Source organism: Cetorhinus maximus, chromosome 23 (genome assembly GCF_964194155.1).
Source record: "Cetorhinus maximus chromosome 23, sCetMax3.hap1.1, whole genome shotgun sequence".
Lineage (NCBI taxonomy): Eukaryota > Metazoa > Chordata > Chondrichthyes > Lamniformes > Cetorhinidae > Cetorhinus > Cetorhinus maximus.
The window spans coordinates 42,914,039-42,933,137 of NC_135901.1; the positions used below are offsets into that span (position 1 = coordinate 42,914,039).

The window sequence follows — 19,099 nt, forward strand, 5'->3', positions numbered from 1 at the left end:
GTAAGACAATATTCCAAGGCATTTCACAGAAACGTTGCAAAGCAAGGTTTAACACTGAGCCACATGAGGAGATATTAGGGCAGGTGACCAAAACCTTGGTCAAATAGGTCAGTTTTAAGGAGCATCTTACAGGGGAGAAAGAGAGGTGGAGAAGTTTACGGAGGAAATTCCAGAGCTTGTGGCCAAGGCAAATGAAAGATTGGTCACCAATGGTGGAGCAATTAAAATCAGGAATTCTCAGGAGGCCGGAATTAGAGGAGCTGAGATACCTCAGAGTGTTGTGAGGCTGGATTACAGAGATAGGGAGGGTGAGACCCTGGAGGGATTCGAAAAAACGGATGAGAAATTTAAAATTTTGCTTCTTATCCCGGAGCTTTTGTAGGTCGGTGAGCACAGGGGTGATGGGTGAACAAGACTTGGTGCGAGTAAGCACACCGGCAGCAGAGTTTTGGATGGCCTCAAGATTACAGGGAGGTTGAATGTGGGAGGCCGGCCGGGAGTGTGTTAGGATAGTTAAGTCTAGAGATAACAAAGGAATGGATGAGAGTTTCAGCAGCAGATGAGCTGAGACTGGGCTGGAGTCGGGCGATGTTACTGAGGTGGAAATAGGCGGTCTTGGTGATGATGTGGATATGTGGTTGGAAGGTCATCTTGGGGTGAAATATTTCACCATGTTTGTGAACAGTCTGGTTCAGTCTCAGACAGTTGTCGGGAGAGGGATGGAGTCGGTGGATAGGAAATGGAGTTTGTAGTGGGGACTGAAGACAATGGATTCAGTTTTCCCAATATTCGAATAGAGGAAATTTCTGTACATCCAGTACTGGATGTCAGACAAGCCAGGATGGTGTGTGACTTGGACGGAAACTTGGAGGTGATGGTGTTCACATACACCTGTTACCCTGGTCCTTCTAGGTAGTGGAGGTTGAGGGTTTGGGAAGTTTTGTCAAAGTTCTGGTTTAGTTGTTGATCTATAACAACCCCCTCATCCCCTACCTCTCCCACTACCCTTCTCTCTCTGCCTCTCCCATTTCCCTTCTCTCTCTGCCTCTCCTAATCCCCTTCTCTCCCTGCCTCTCCCACTCCCCTTCTCCCTCTGCCTCTCCCACTCCCCTTCTCTCTCTGCCCCTCCCACTCCCCTTCTTTCTCTGCCTCTCCCACTCCCCTTCTCCCTCTGCCTCTCCCTCTCCCCTTCTCTCTCTGCCTCTCCCACTCCACTTCTCTCTCTGCCTCTCCCAGTCCCCTTCTCTCTCTGCCTCTCCCACTCCCCTTCTCCCTCTGCCTCTCCCAATCCCCTTCTCTCTCTGCCTCTCCCACTCCCCTTCTCCCTCTGCCTCTCCCACTCCCCTTCTCTCTCTGACTGTCCCACTCCCCTTCTCTCTCTGCCTCTCCCACTCCCCTTCTCTCCCTGCCTCTCCCACTCCCCTTCTCTGCCTCTCCCACTCCCCTTCTCTCGCTGCCTCTCCTACTCCCCTTCGCTCTCTGCCTCTCCCACTCAGCTTCTCTCTCTGCCTCTCCTAGTCCGCTTCTCCTTGTCTCTCCCACTCCCCTTCTCTCTCTCTCTGTCACATAGAATTCTCCAGCCCAGCGGGTTGTGGATGCTCCATCATTGAATATATTCCGGCTGAGATGGAGAGATTTTTGGTCTCTCAGGGAGTCGAGGGATATGGAGAGTGGGCGGGAAACCTAAGATCAGCCACGATCATATTGAATGGTGGAGCAGGCTCGACAGGGTGTCAGGACTTCTCTTGTTCCTATTTCGTATGTTCTTATAGAGACCAGAGTCTTGTGTTGGCCCAGACGGGGTGGCAGGTTCCCTTCCCTGAAGGACATTAGTGAACCAGTTGGGTTTTTATGACAATCCAGCAGTTTTCATGGTCACTTTTTCCTCGTGCCGGCCCCACAAATTCCCAGATTCATTCAGCTCAATTTCACAACCTGCCTTTGTGTTTTTGTGGGTTCTCTCTCACTCCCCTTTTTCTGTTTTAAATCAATTTCACAGGGTATTAGAAGGGGAGGATTTGCAGTCGGGAAACTGAAACCAAACATCACATCAGGATCTGACGGAGTCGCCCTATTGAACATGGACGGACAAAGCACCGTTCACAGTGGGGAGATACCGTGGAAATGTGGGGATTGTGGAATGGGATTCAGATTCCCGTCTGAGCTGGAAACTCATCGACGCAGTCACACTGGGGAGAGACCATTCACCTGCTCCTTATGTGGGAAGGGATTTACTCGATCATCCAGCCTGCTGACACACCAGCGAGTTCACACTGGGGAGAAGCCGTTCACCTGTCCCGAGTGTGGGCAGGAGTTCACCCGATCATCAGGGCTGCATCAACACCAGCAACTTCACACAGGGGAGAGACCGTTCACCTGCTCCCAGTGTGGGAAGGGATTCATGCAATTATCGCATCTGCTGACACACCAGCGAGTTCACACTGACGAGAGACCTTTTAAATGCCCAGACTGTGGGAAATGCTACAAAAGCTCCGGGAACCTGACATACCATCAACGTGTTCACACTGACGGGAGGCCGTTCAGCTGCTCTCACTGTGGGACTGGGTTCAGGGAATCATCTCAACTCACTGCACACCAGCGAACTCACACTGGGGAGAGACCGTTCACCTGCTCCAAGTGTGGGAAGGGATTCACTCGGTGATCCAGCCTGCTGAGACATCAGCGAGTTCACAAGTAACTCAGAACATTGATTAGATTTTGCTGTTAGTCACATCCAGGACTGAACCATGTACATTGGGGTCTGTTTCTGCTGATGTTAGCAAACATCAGCCCAGTTATAGGTGTTAATATTAAAAAAGTATATCATATGATAAAGTCAAATAAATCAGCTTTGTATGAAATACAGTGAGTTGTATCTTTTTAGTGGCTCTAACACAAGTTAGTTCATGTTGAAGGACCCTCCCTCTCCCCTGCCTCCTCCACCCTAACCTCCAACAAGTGTGAGGAGCTCATGGAGCTTCTTTGTCACTAAGATTGAGACAATCCGATCAGCTGCCTCTGCTGCTTCCTTCCCTTTCACTAGCCCACCAGGACAAACTCAGTAAAGATCCCCCTTGTCTTAACCCTGAACTCGCATCTTCCTCTAGTTTCTCTCCCATCTCCCCTCATGCCCTCTCAGCGCTCATCTTGTCCATGAGACCCACCACCTGCCCCATCGATCCTATTCCCACTAAACTGCTGATCATCTAATTTCTCCATGTAGCTGATATTGTTAATGGTTCTCTCTCTCTCCTGGGACTGTCCCTCTTCACCTTTCAATGCATCGTCATCACCCATCCTAAAAAAACAATCTCTGATCCACCATTGTCTTCACAAACCACTGCCCCATCTCCAACCTCCCTTTCCTCTCCAAAGTCCTTGTACTTGGTGTCCCCCAAGGATCTATTCTTGGCCCCTCCTATTTCTCATCTACATGCTGCCACTCGGTGACATCATCCAAAAGCACCGTGTTAGTTTTCACATGTACACTGACAACACCCAGCTCTACCTCACCACCATCCCTGTCCATTCCTCCACTGTTACTAAATGATCAAACTGCTTATCCCACATCCAGCACTGGATGAGCAGAAATTTCCTCCAATTAAAAATTGGGAAGACCAAAGCCATTGTCTTCGGTCACCACTACAAATTCTGTTCCCTAACTACCGAGTCCATCCCTCTCCCTGGGAACTGTCTGAGGCTGAACCACACTGTTCACAATCTTGCTGTCTTATTTGACTCCAAGATGAGTTTCTGACCACATATCCACACCATCACCAACACCAGATATTTCAATCTCCATAACGTCGCCTGTCTCCACCCCACCCCCAACTCATCTGCTGCTCAAACTCTCATCCATGTCTGTGATACCTTTAGACTTGATGATTCCAATACATTTCTGGCCAGGCTCTCACATTCACCCCGTCCCACACGGAATCATGAGATCATCAAAAACTCTGTGCCTGTGTGTTCTCACCTCAAATCCCGTTCACCCATCACCCCTGTGCTCATTGACCCACATTGGCTCTTGGTCAAGCAATGTCTCCATTTTAAAATTGCATACTTGTTTCAAATCCCTCCATGGCCTCATCCCTCTCTAATCTCCAGTACTACAACCCTCCTAGATTTCAGCACTCATCCTCCTGGCCTCTTTGGCATCCCTGACTTTAATTACTTCACCATTGATGGCCGTGCCTGGTGTGAAGCTTTGAAATTCTCTCCCTCAACTTCTCCACCCCTCCACCTCTCTCTCCTGATTAAAGATGTTGGTTAAAATCTACCTCTTCAATCATGGCTTTGTCCATTGACCCTGATATCTCCCTATGTGACTTGTCAGTTTTTTCTTTTGGAAACTTTTCTGAAGCACCTTGGGATGTTTTATATAAGTTGTTCCTGTTTCAGAACAACCTGTTTGTGCACAGCAAGATTCCACAAACAGCAATCAGACTAACTGATTAATCCAGTTTTTTTTGGTGGTGTTAGTTAAAGCACGAATGTTGGTCCCACTGCACCAGGAGAACTCCCCTGTGGACAGGATATGGAGTTGTTGAGCTCTCCTGAGCTGAGAGTGGAGCTGATTGAGCTGTCGGGCCTGCAGTGTACCTTGAAGAACCGCTGTCTGGGATCTTTCCTCTTAATTCACTGACCCCCAGCTGAAGTTATTTCTGCAGTTAAATAGTTAACTTTGAATATCAATCCCAATTTAAACTTTTAGCAAAATCTGCAACTTTAAATCAGCTGTAAAACAGAAAGATAATTCATGCAAATGCATTTGGGGAGGGCAAACAAAGCTGGAGAATACACAATAAACAGGAGAATATTGGGAGGGGTAGAAAAAGTGAGAGACCTCGGAGTCCATGTCCACTGGTCCCTGAAGGTGGCAGGACAGGTGGATCAGGTGGTAAAGAAAGCATATATTTATCAGAACTCACAATACACCAGAACACTCACACTGGGGAGAGGCCATTCACCTGTACGGAGTGTGGGAAGGGATTCACTCAGTTATCCAACCTGCTGAGACACGAACAAACTCACACTGCGGGGAGGCCATTCAGCTGCTCCGAGTGTGGGAAAAGATTCACCCATTCAAACAACCTTGTGAGACACCAGCTGGTTCACACTGGGGAGAAGTTGTTCAGCTGCTCCGAGTGTGGCAAGAGATTTACTCAGTCACCCCAGCTACAGACACATCAACAAATTCACACTGCTGAGTGGACTTTTATATGCCCAGACTGTGAGAAGTGCTAAAATTCCAGTGAACTGATCTCCCATCAACATGTTAACACTGACGGGAGACCATTCAGGTGCTCTCACTGTGGGACTGGGTTCAGATGGTCATCTCAACTCACTGTACACCAGCGAATTCACACTGGAGAGAGGCCATTCACATGCTGGCCATTCACATGTGGAAAGGGATTCATTCAGTCACTAACCTGCTGAGACACCAGCGAGTTCACAATTAACAAGTGATTGGATTTTGCTGTGAATCACATCCAGGTCTGAACCATGTTCATTGGGGTCTGTTTCTGCTGATGTTAATAAACTCCAGCCCAGTTATAGGGGTTTATATTCTGGATAACAATCAGATTTGTGTTAAACACATGGTGTATCGAGTCTTTTTTAATATTGCTGACACAAAATAGTTCCTTTTGAACATAGGAACATGTCTCAGGACATTGGGGCAGCAATGAACAAACTCAGGGGAATATTGGATACTGAGTCAAAACAACATTATATTCTTTCTCCATGTGACCTGTCTCAGAATTCTCTCATCAAACAGACCATCAACATGAGAGGAATTGACATTTTAAGTCATTCCAAGAGGAAATTAGAGGCTGTAATTATCCAGGGATGTTGTTCTGAAATTTACACTACCTCCCACTGTCACTGGCAATAGACAGCTCATTGTTCTAATTGTGTTGTAGCCTCTGTCCCAGATGTTGTTCAATATAGATTTAATGTTCAGAGAAAGGGGTGAGATTGGATGGTCAAAACCGCTCACAGGCTATGGAGGGTGATGTTGACTTGAATGTGCCAAAAACAGTGTTCTTCACAGGCACCAATACTTTATCCCCAGTATTAGTCACTTTGGTTGGTGTTGTCCACCTGATAGGACAGGATGTGTCCTCACGTGTCTGTTTGTATGAATGCGGGTGTATCCCTGAGTGTGGAAGTGTGTGTAAATGTGTGGGTGTGGAGAGGTTGTCTGAGTGTGTGAGACAGACAGAGAACGTGTGTGTGTGAGTCTCTGTGTGTGGTTGTCTGTGCTGCTTCTCATTAGCTATAACACAAACCTTCCTCTCCAAGCAGACAACATGGCTTCTGAGAATCCCATTCGGTGATGTGAATGGTACGATTCGGAGATCCTTCATCCAGGGTGAAACCACAGGCTGTCTGTGTGCTGTGTAAAACCTGACATCTACACAACCAGGCCCCACTTCTCCTGGAGCAACATGATGTGTCTGCTGCTTTCCAGATCCATTCCTTTCCCCTCAGATAATTCACAAATTCCTTGTGTACATCATCCTCCAACACACCTATGGTTTCCACTTTAAATATTTCCATCGGTCTTTTTCACAGAGAGCAATGGGATTGCTGCTATCACAGAAATCAGTTCTGAAATACTGTCCCTCTGATCATTAGGCTCCCTGGAGTAATACACTGATCCAGATCTTCCCACCTAACACAAATCCACATCCCCATCTGAGTTCCAGATTTTAATGTGATTGTCTAATATAGAAAACATATATCATTTAACCCATTTAAACCTGAGTCAGCACACCCCCTTCACACACACTACAAGAGGTTGTCTTTGAGATCAGTTGTTCCTTTGTAATCTGGGTTGTCCTGAATGATGACAATATGAACCTTCTTCCTAACCTGTCCTAAACCTTGAAAGGAGGGAATGCGTCATTAACACATATATGCTTCAAGTTAATAATTCTGCTTAGCCTGACTGACATGGTTAATTTAGGACTAACAGAAGGATTAGGGTATGGTCGAATGGACAGATGTCCAACGGGGTCATAAGGGGACTTCTTGCTAATGTCGGGATTACAAGGTTAGACATTATTTTTACATTCATTTTTTTAACAATTTGCTGATTTTTGATGGAAAGGGAGACAGTGAGAAGGAGCTAGAAAGGCAAGGAGGTCAGAGGAAGTGCACTTGTGGTGTGGGGTGGGAGGGGAATAACAGAGGAACCAGGTATGGGTGCAGACCATTTCTACATAGGCATGAACGTACAGGATCGAAATTATAAACAAGGGCACACGGTTCATTCTGTAATCATGATCAATGCTGTAATGTCTACAAAATATTCCAAACGTACGGGAGAAACTTGTATCGATGAGATGTCTTTGGGACTCTCCTGTATCCCCATATTTGTCATTAATGTTGCTTTTCCATCACACAGCTGACTCATGTTGAGCGTTTTTGATTCTCCACAACACCCTTCTGTTGGTTCATTCACTGAAACCACGGACTTTCCTTGTTGTAACAGTGACATTCTCTGTCTGCCCGGTTATTTCTTGAAGTCACTCAGCCTTTGAATTGTTTGTACATTGTTTCATCATGTCCCACCCAGCTGGCCACCAGTGCAGAGGCATTGGAGGAGGACGGTTTGGTCCACGTTGTTAGAGGCTGTGGACAGGCCGAGAAGGACAATGAGTGAGTTTTCCTTTGTCACATTCACATCGGGTGTCATTGGTGACTTTGGGAAGAGCTGTTTCAATACCGTGACAGGGACAGAGATCTTATTGGAGGGATTTAAACATGGAGTTCTGGGAAATGTGAGCATGGATTTGGGAGGCGATCAGGACTTTGCAGAATGATAGGAGGTTGGAGTTGGAGCAGCAGTTTAACAGGACAGTGGGGTCAAGTGTTGGTTTTATTGAGGACAGGTGATGATGGCAGATTTGAAGGAGAGATGGGCAGTACCAGGAGATAGAGAACCGTTAATATCAGTGAACATGGGGATATTGGGTGATCAGCAGTTTAGCGGGAATAGGGTCGATGGAGCAGGAGGTGGGTCTCATGGGCAAAGTGAACTCTGAGAGGGCAGGAAGGGGAGATGGGAGACAAACTGGAGAAAGATGTGGGTTCAGAGCTCAGACATGGGGGATCTTTAGAGAAAGTTTGTCCCGATGGGCTAGTGGAAGGGAAGAAAGCAGCAGAGGCAGTTGATCGGATTGTCTCAATCTTAGTGACAAAGAAGCTCCATGAGCTCCTCACACTTGTTGTTGGAGGTGAAGATGGAGGAGACAGGGGAGAGGGAGAGCCCTTCGAAAGGAACTAATGTCTTAGGGATAGTAAAAAGATTCAACACCATCGATTTAATAGAAAGCTAATTGATTTTATTTTTATCCAGAACATTAACACCTATAACTGGGATGGAGTTTACTAACATCAGCAGAAACACACCCCAGTGAAACATGGTTCAGTTGCAAAACTCAATCACTGTAGTTACTCGTGAACTCGCTGGTGTCTCAGCTGGTTGGATGACTGAGTGAATCCTTTCCCACACTCAAAGCAGGTGAACGGTCTCTCCCCAGTGTGAACTCACTGGTGTTTCAGGAGGTTGGATGACTGAGTAAATCCCATCCCACACATGGAGCAGGTGAAAGGCCTCTCCCCAGTGTGAACTCGCTGGTGTGAAATAAGATTAGCTGATCACCTGAACCCAGTCCCACAGTGAGAGCACCTGAACGGTCTCTCGTCAGTGTGAACACGTTGATGGGACATCAGGTCCCCGGAACTTTTATAGCACTTCCCACAGTCTGGACATTGAAAAGGTCTCTCCTCACTGTGAACTCGCTGGTGCGTCAACTGATGGGATGAATCAGTGAATCCCTTCCCACATTCTGAACAGGTGAAATGCCTCTCTCCAGTGTGACCATGCTGGTGTCTCAGCAGGTTGGATGACTGAGTGAATCCCTTCCCACACTTGGAGCAGATAAATGGCTTCTCCCCAGTGCGAATACGTTGGTGCACAGTCAGATGAGATGATCGCCTGAACCCAGTCCCACAGTAAGCGCAGCTGAACAGTCTCTCACCAGTGTGAACGCGTTGATGGGACATCAGTTCCCAGGAACTTTTGTAGCACTTCCCACAGTCCAAGCATTTAAAAGGTCTCTCGTCAGTGTGAACTCACTGGTGTTTCAGTAGGTAGGATGAACAAGTGAATCCCATCCCACAGTCCCCACATTTCCACGGTTTCTCCCTGTTGGGACTGCATTTATGTCCTGCCAGATTAGATGATTGGCTGAAGCCTCGTCCACACACAGAACACGTGTACGGTTTCTCCCCACTGTGAACGGTGCTTTTTCCTTCCATGTTCAAAATCCAATGATATTCAGGCTACGATAAACTGTGCAACTCCACCAGATCCTGATGTGATGTTTGGTTTCAGTTTCCTGACTGCAAATCCTCTCCTTCTAATAACCTGTGGAATTGATTTAAAACGGAAAAAGGGAGCGAGGGACAACCCACAAAAACACAAAGGCAGGTTGTGAAACTGAGCTGAATGGATCTGGGAATTTGTGGGGCCGGCACGAGGAAAAAGTGACCACGAAAGATGCTGGATTGTCACAAAAACTCAACTGGTTCACTAAGGTCCACCAGAGAAAGGACCTTCTACGCAGTCTGTGCCCATAAATTTCAAAATTGTGCCTGAACACTAAGGTCTAGGTCATAGGAGCAGGAGTCCTAACACTGACTCCTGGGGAAATCCACTTTCAACCTTCCTCCATTCTGAAAAATCATTACTCTCTGTTTCCTTTCAATCAGTTAAGTTTGTACCCATGTTGCTGCTGCCCATTTTGTTCTGTGAGCTATAACTTTGCTCACAAGTCTGTTATGTGGCACTTTACCTAATGCCATTTGGAAGACCATGTACACCACATTAACAGCATTATCCTCATCAACCACACTGTTAACTCTTGAAAAACCTTAAGCAAGTTAGTTTAACATGATTTTCCCTTAACAAACTTGTGCTGGCTTTCCTGAATTAGCCCACATTTGCTTAAGTGACTATTAATTTTGTCCAGAATTATCACTCCCAAGGTTAAACTGACTGGTCTGGTAGTTGCTGGGCTTATCATTACACCCTTTTTGAACAAAGGTGTATGGTTTGCAATTCTCCTGTCCTCTGTCACCACTCATGGGTCTGAAGAAGATTGGAATAATATGGTCAGTGCCTCCACAATTTCCACTCTGAAATCCCTCAGTATCCTTGGATACATCTCATCCAATCCTGGTGTCTTGTCAACTTTATCAGACAGCCTATATACCTTCTCCTTATCAATATTAAACACCACAAGTGTTTGAACTCCCTCCTCTTTAACCATGACCTGTGCAGCATCATCTTCTTTGGTAAAGACAGATGCCAAATATTCATTTATACCTCATCCATACCCCCTGTCCCAATGTGTAAATCACCTTTTTTAAATCCCTAATCAGCCTCTTTCTCCTTTTACCACCCTGTTACTAGGTATAAGCCAGAGAAAGCGTTTTGATTTCCTTCCATGTTAGCTGCCAGTTTCTTCTCATACTCTCTCTTTGCTTCTCTTACTTTCTTTTTCCAATTTCTCTCTGAATATTCTTTTTTTATCCTGTCTCTCGGTTGTATTAGTCACCTGATATCTCTGTTAGCAGATTTATTCATCTTCATCTTAATCTCTTCTCTTATTTAGTGAGCTGTGGATATGTTAGCCACACCTTCCTCATTTGTAAGAATATGTCATTACTATGTCTGACCTATTTCCTCTTTAAGGCAGCCCATTCCTCAATTACAGTTTCTCCTGCCAACCTTTGATTCCACTTTACTGGGTCAGATCCATTCTCACCCTATTGAAGTTGGCTTTCCCCAGTTAATTATTCTTTCTCCTACAAGTAACCTTTGCCCACAGAAAGACAGGCCAACTGTTTCCCTTCCAGATTTAAAGGCCGATGATATTCAGGTCCTCACGAATCGAGTGACTCTGCCAGATCTGAATTGATGTTTGATTTGAGTTTCCCATCTGTCAACCCTTAACTTCTAAGATCCAGTAAAACAAATTTACAAAAGCACTAACCGTCACTCCAAGATAGAAATTGAGATGAGACAAACATTACTCTTGGTTTGAGTTTGCTGTGTGTAAATCCTCCCCTTCTAACCCCCTGTAAAAGGAGTTTCCAAAATCCATCCCTGTCAGTCCAGGATAGAAATGCGCAAATCCTCTGCTCCTGCTACCTGGACCAGGATGGCCGCGCATGCGCCCTGCTGCACATTGCCCCTGTGAAGATGGCGGTTGTTAACTTGGGCCTGTCTCCGAGAGGAGACGCGGGTCGGAATTGTCCCCTCTCCATTCGGTGTAACCGCAGGACCGGTACCTTCTTATTCAAGATTTAAGACCTTCACAGGGTCTTCATGAAGCCTCCCCGCCCACTCCGCCGCCTCCATCCCTCCCCAACTCACCGGCTCCTTTTACTCGCCTGTCTTCGCCATTTGTCAACGTCTTCCACCAGCTGCAGGTACAGACGGTACTGCGCATGCTCCAGTCAGAGATCGCAATGCGCATGTACCAGTCACTGCCAGCTACTGCGCCTGCGCCAAGAGCTCCTGTAGTGAGGATAGAGCACATTCTGCCCCCCACTGAATGCTGGGTAAACGTACCGCCATTGAAAGGCCTTTTCTGATAAGATAATTATGTTTTATGATCCGATGATGATTGGCGCCATAGGGCCAATACATAAAATTATTAATATTGATATGGCAACCATAGTGCACGGCCCCTCCACCATAGTTCTGTCCTGGGTGTAATTAACAACAGAACAAAACCTGACAGTTAGATCTGAACTCACTGGACTCTCAGCAGCGGCACAGACAAGTGATTTTTCTTCCCATATTCTGACTACTGAAACTCTGTCTTGTCAGTTGGAATGTAGCAATTGTGGATCTAATCCTTTGACCTTCTAAAACTGGAGTGTTAGCAGGTGGGCAGTGAGCAAAGGGTTGCACACATGAAGTATCTGAATGGTCTCCCACAGGTATGAATGTGCTGCTGTGTCAGAAAATGGAATAACGAGGTGAATCCATTTCCACATTCAGCTGGTGTGATTTCATGGTGTGATTTTGCAACATGAGTTTCAGCTCACACTGGGATCTCAAACTCTTCTAAGAATGTGCTCTACATTGGCAACCACAGTTAGAGAAAGGTGGTGTTGTAAATTTGAAATAAAAAAACAAAATATTTGAATTTTCAGCAGATCTGGCAGTGTCTGTGGAGAGTGAAAGATGTATTTAAATTTCAGGGCTGTGACTTTCCATCAGAACTGCACTGCATCAGTGAGCAGACTTAAAAACTTATCTCTATTTCTCAATTCACAGATTCTCCTGGATGTGCTGAGTATTGCCATGAATTTCTGCTTTTATCTCTGATTGAAGAAGTTGCATATGAATTGTGCATTAGATTTATTGATGACTAATGTATATTTATTCTCAACCATCTACAAGTGGAAAACTCTTCCACTTGTCTACCCTGTCAACCCCTTTCATTATCTTAAAGGCCTTAGTCAAGTCATCCCTCACTTTCTTTTCCAGAGAAAAAAACTTTTCAATCTGTTAAATCTTTGTGAATTTGACATATTTTCCAATTCTGGCATCATTCCAGTAAATCTTTTTTGCACCATCCCCAGTGCTTCGCTCCTTCCTATAATATGGAGGCAGAGCTAATCTGAGCATCTAAGTCACATTGTCCCAAATTCCTGTATGTTGTAAGGATCATTATGGCAGTGGGAGAGGGGACTGTGGTTTCGAGCTGTTATTCACCATCCCCTGTTTCAGCCATTCTCCCATTAGCTGAAAATAAGATTAGATGAAATGAGCAGATCTCATGAGCCAGCCTGTGACATTATGAATCAATTACAAAATTGTCTCTCAGCCTTACAGTGAAGCAGAGGGTATTTTTCATTCTAAATTTGCTAATTATACCATTAAGAATACCCGTCAGAGAATGACTAGATTTCAGCATGGGGCCAGTGTAAAGCTCATTTAACATGATTACCAAGCAGTGAAGAGGTGAATTTGTAATTCACATGCACCTTGTTTGTGCATTTCCCAGATTAATAGTTGCACTGAGTCTGTTGTTCTCCATCTTGATATGTTCAAGATGGAAATCCATAAATATTTGGGCACTAAGGGATATGGTGATAGGATGGGAAAATGGAGTTGAGCTGGAAGAACATTTAATGGTGGAGCAGGCTCAAGGGGCCTTTTAGTCCAACCCTGCTCCTATTTCTTGTGTTCTTATGAACATCAGTGTGAATCATTTCCATTCAAGCACAGCAGATGCAGCAGCACCCATCCACCTCCTCCCTTCCCTCATTCCAGGGCCCAAAACACTTTCCAAGGGGCACAGTGATTTACTGGTACTTCTTGCTATTCAGTATTGTCTATTCACTGACCACAGTACGGTTTTCTCTACATTGAGGAGATTAAATCCCAATTGGGTAACTGCTTTGTGGAACATCACCTTTCAGTCTCCAAGTGTGACCCTGAGGTCCTGGTCATTTACCAGTTTAATCTCCACCCACTCCCACTCTGACCTCGCCCTCCTGCACTGTTCCAATGAAGCTCAATGGAAGCTCGAGGAACAGCAGCCCATCTTTCATTGGACACTTTACATCCTTCTGGACTCAACATTCATTTTGACAATTTCAGATCATAACTACTGCTCCCATTTTTTCTGACAGTAGGTGCTGGTAATGGTTCTTCTTTTACCATTTATCCCTCCTCTGGGCCTGTGTTGTTTCTCCACTTGTCCCATTAGTTTATTTCCTTGTCTCATTATCACCCAATGCTGCCTTGCACCATCATCCCCTTTGTCATTTAATCACGAGTTCAGGCTCGGACAAGGGGGATCTTTAGAGATAGTTTGTCCCAGTGGGCTAGTGGAGGGGAGGGAAACAGCAGAGGCAGCTGATCAGATTGTCTCAATCTTAGTGACAAGGAAGCTCCATGAGCTCCTCACACTTGTTGCTGGAGGTGAGGATGGAGGAGACAGGGGAGAGGGAGAGCCCTTAAAAAGGAACTAACTTGTGCTAGAAATATCAAAACGACTCAACTGTTCATCGCAAAGCTGATTTATTCCAATTTTATACAGAATCTGTAACTGAACTGGAGTTTATTAACATCAAAAAGCAAATATCTTGTTAAAAATAGTAAAAAGGTTCAACGCATTGTGTTTAACACAATGCTGATTTATTTGACTTTTATCAAAGCGGGCTGGAGTTTATTAATGTCTACAGAAACACACTATAATGAACATACTTCAGTCCTGAATGTTATTAAGAGCAAAATCCCATCACGACAGTTACTTGTGAACTTGCTGGTGTCTTAGCCGGTGGGATGACTGACTGAATCCCTTCCCACATACGGAGCAGGTAAATGGCCTCTCTCCAGTGTGAACTCTCTGGTGTCTCAGCAGGCCGGATGACTGACTGAATCCCTTCCCACATTCGGAGTAGGTAAATGGCCTCTCTCCAGTGTGAACTGTCTGGTGCAGCAGCAGGTTGAATTACTGACTGAATCCCTTCCCACATTCGGAGCAGGTGAATGGCCTCTCTCCAGTGTAAACTCCCTGGTGTCTTAGCCAGTCAGATGACTGACTGAATCCCTTCCCACATTCGGAGCAGGTAAATGGCCTCTCTCCAGTGTGAACTGTCTGGTGCAGCAGCAGGTCGAATGACTGACTGAATCCCTTCCCACATTCGGAGCAGGTGAATGGCCTCTCTCCAGTGTGAACTCTCTGGTGTCTCAGCAGGCCGGATGACTGACTGAATCCCTTCCCACATTCGGAGCAGGTGAACGGTCTCTCTCCAGTGTGGACTCGCTGGTGTGCGATGAGATGAGATGATTGCCTGAACCCAGTCCCACAGTGAGAGCACCTGAACGGTCTCTCATCATTGTGAAAACATTGATGAGACTTTAGTTCCACAGAACTTTTGAAGCACATCTCACACTGTGGGCATTTAAAAGGTCTCTCATTTGTGTTAACTTGCTGATGTCCCATGAGGTTGGCTAATTGAGTGAATCCCTTCCCATGCTCAGAGCAAGTGAATGGTCTCTCCCCAGTGTGAGTGCACCAATGAGATCCCAGTTTCAATGGGGATTTGAATCTCTTCCCACAGTCCCCACATTTCGATGGTTTCTCTCCATTGTGACTGCATTTATGCTCCGTCAGGTCAGATGATTGGATGAAGCCTCGTCCACACACAGAACACGTGTACGGTTTCTCCCCACTGTGAACGGTGCTTTTTCCTTCCATGTTCAAAATCTGAAGATACTCAGTTTAAGATAAATTAAGCGATTCCATCAGATCCTGATGTGATGTTTGGTTTCAGTTTCCCGAATGCAAATCCTCCCCCTCTAATCCCCTGTGGAATTGATTTAAAACAGGAAAAGGGGAGTGAGAGAGAACCCACAAAAACACAAAGGCAGGTTGTGAAATTGAGCTGAATGAATCTGGGAATTTGTGGGGCCGGCACTGGGAAAAAGTGACCATGAAAACTGCTGGATCGTCATAAAAACCCAACTGGTTCACTAATGTCCTTCAGGGGAGGGAACCTGCCACCCGGTCTGGGCCTACACAAGACTCTGGCCTCTACAAGAACATACGAAATAGGAACAAGAGAAGTCCTAACACCCTGTCGAGCCTGCTCCACAATTCAATACGATCGTGACTGATCTTGGGCTTCAACTCCACTTTCCCACCCACTCCCCATATCCCTCGACTCCCTGAGAGACCAAAAATCTGTCCATCTCAGCCGGAAATATATTCAGTGATGGAGCATCCACAATTCGCTGGGCTGGAGAATTCAATGTGACAGAGAGAGAAAGAGAGAGGAGTGGGAGAGACAGAGAGAAGGTTACTAAACTAAGCACAGGATGTCGATAAACAGAATTCAAGTGCGTGGGATTGGGGTAATATCCTGTTATAGTTTGAGAATTGGTGAAAAGACAGAAAACAGAGAGTCGGAATAAATGTCTCATTCTCAGGATGACAGGCTGTTTTTGTGGGATACTGCAAGGATCAGTGCTTGGCCCACAGCCATTCACAAACTATACAAATGATTTGAAGGCACTCATTTAAGCAGCACCTAAATTTTCACATTCTCATCCTTGTTTTCCTCCATGGTTGTGATCATTCCTATCTCTGTAACCTCCTCCAGCCTCACAATCCCCCCGAGATATCTGCTCTTCTTGAATTCGATAATAACTGATTTTTATAATTCCATCACTGGTTGCCATTCTGTCAGTTTCCAAGACTCTAGAATTCCCTCCCTAAACCTCTCCGCCTCTCTACCTCATTTGCTTCCTTTAAGATATTCCTTCAGACCGACCTCTTTGACCAAATTATTGGCCACCTGCCCGAGTATCTCCTTGGTTTCTAACATTTCTGTGAAATGTCTTGCTAAACTATATAACAATAAATGTGCGATATAAACACAAATTGTTGTTGTTGATTTGGACATATATCAATGTCCCTTCCTCATCACTGGGTGAATAACCTGTTGCTCCTTACCTACCAGCATTGTGCGAGCACCTTCACCACACGGACTTAATTAGTAATGGGTTGAAAGGTTATGGGGAGAGGGAGGGAAATTGGAGTTGAGGCCAAAATGAGATCAGCCATGATCATAATGAATGGTGGGGCAGGCTCGAGGGGCTGAATTGCCCACTCCTGCTCCTAGTTCTTATATTCTTATGTTCAAGGATCTATGGACATGCACACCAAGGTTCTGTACTTCCTCGGGTCCTACCATTCATCATGTACTCCCTTGTCCAGTTAGTCCTCCAAAAATGCATCACCTCACACTTTTTGGGATTAAATTCCATTTTCCACTGTTCTGCCCATCTGACCAGCCTGTCTATATGTCTAAGGGTTTCCTCCTCGCTATTTACCACACTAGTGATTTTTTTGTGTTACCTGTGAACTTACTGATCATACCTCCTACATTCATGTCTACATCATTAATGTCCACGAAGAACAACAAGGGACCCAGCACCAAACCCTGCAGTATGCCACTGGACACAGGCTTCCAGTCACAAAAACAACCTTTGACCATCACCCTCTGCCTCCTGACACTGAGCTAATTCTGGATCCAATTTGCCAAATTGCCCTGGATCACATGGGCTCTTACCTTCTGGACCTGTCTCCCATGCCAGACCTTGTCAAAAGCCTTAGAGAATTCCATGTGGACTACATCAACTGAACTACCCTCATCTACACACCTCGTCACCTCCTCGAAAAATTCAATCAAATTTGTTAGACATGATCTCTCACCGACAAAGCCATGCTGACTATCCTTGATTAATTCTTGCCTCTCCTCATGGGGATTAATTCTGTCCCTCAGAACGTTTCCAAAAGTTTCCCTACCAGTGATGTTGGACTCACTGGCCTATTAGCTCCCTGGTTTATCCCCACCATTCTTCTTTAATAATGATACCACATTAGCTGTCCTCCAGTCCTCTGGTACTTCTCCTGTGGCCAGAGAGGATTTGAAAATTAATGTCAGGGCCCCTGAAAGCTCCTCCCTTGCCCCCCACAGCACCTGGGATACATCTCATCTGGGCCTGGGGATTAATAGACTTTTAAGGCCCAATAAAACCGCTAATACCTCCTCCCTCTCAATACTCATTTGTTCAAGTATATCACAGTCCCCCTCCCTGATTTCTATACCTACATCGTCCTTCTGTATAGTTAATACAGATGCAAAGTACTCATTTAAAACTTCATCTACATCTTCCAACTCCTCACACAGATTGCCATTTTGGTCCCTGATGGCCCCTAATCTCTCCCTGGTTATCCTCTTGCCCTGAATATACTTATAAAATGCCTTTGGATTTTAACTTATTTCACCCAGCTGTGTTTTTCATGCCCCCTCTTCGCTTTCCTAATTTCTTCTTTAACCCCCTACACGTTCTGTACCCATCAAGGGCTCCTGCTGTTTTAAGCCCTCGGTATGTACCGAGGGCTTAAAAGCTTCCCTTTTTTTCCCCCCTTATCTAATCCTGTCAATTCCTCAACATCCCAGTTTCTCTGGACTTGTTGGTCCTTTGTGGGAAAATGTTGGCCCTGTACTCTCACTATTTCCTTTTTGAATGACTCCCACTGCTCTGATGTTGATTTTCCTACAAGTAGCTGCTCCCAGTCCACATTGGCCAGGTCCTGTCTTATCATATTGAAATTGGCCTTCCCCAATTCAAAACCCTTATTTTCTAACCATCTTCGTCCTTTTCCATAACTACTTAAATCTTACTGAGTTATGGTCATTATCACTGAACTGGTCCCCCACTGATACTTCTACAACTTGCCCAGCTTTGTTCTCTAATAGGTCCAGCACCTCTCTTGTAGGACTTTCTATGTGCTGGCTTAAAAATCCCTCCTGGATACATTTGAAGAATTCAGCCCCTTCAAAGTCTTTCACACTTTGTCTATCCCAGTTAATATTGGGGAAGTTGAAATCCCCGATTATTATTACCCTATTATTTTAACACTTCTGAGATTTTGCCTACATATCTGCCCTTCTATCTCTCCCTGACTGTTTGGGGGTCTATAGTATGCTCACAACAATGTGATTGCCCCATTTCTGTTTTTAAGTTCTACCTATACGGCCTGATTTAAGGAACCTTCTAAGATACCATCCCTCCTTACTGCAGTAATTGACTCCTTGATCAATATTGTGACACCACCATCTCTTTTACAACCTCCGCCCCCTTCCTGTCTCACCTGAAGATTCTATACCACGGAATATTGAGCTGCCAGTCCTGCCCCTCCCTCAGCCATGTCACCGTGATAGCAATGATATCATATCCCCATGTGTTAATCAGCATCTGCAACTCATCTGCCTTCCTCACAACACTCCTCACATTAAAATAAATGTCATCCAGCCTTGCCATGTTGCCTTGTGCCTTAACTTGACTTTGTACACTCTGCCTTCCAGACTGACTTGTTTTTTCTTATATACTTGTCTGTACATCACCCCCTCCTATACCTCTACTCAGTATCCCACCCCCATGCCAAATTAGTTTAAGAGCCCACCGACAGCATTAGCAAAT

At 45.4% G+C, this 19,099-nt stretch overlaps 1 protein-coding gene across 1 annotated transcript in view; it reads left to right on the forward strand.

Annotated features, from left to right (window-relative positions):
- LOC144698012 (uncharacterized) overlaps positions 1-18,660 on the forward strand; it is a 621,009-nt gene extending 602,349 nt beyond the window's left edge. The window contains exons 4-5 of the mRNA XM_078569956.1: positions 2,000-2,622; positions 18,642-18,660. Of these exons, the coding sequence (XP_078426082.1) occupies positions 2,081-2,622; positions 18,642-18,660 (561 nt within the window). The 5' untranslated portion in view covers positions 2,000-2,080. The remainder of the gene's footprint in view (positions 1-1,999; positions 2,623-18,641) is intronic.
- Positions 18,661-19,099: the final 439 nt, after the last annotated feature.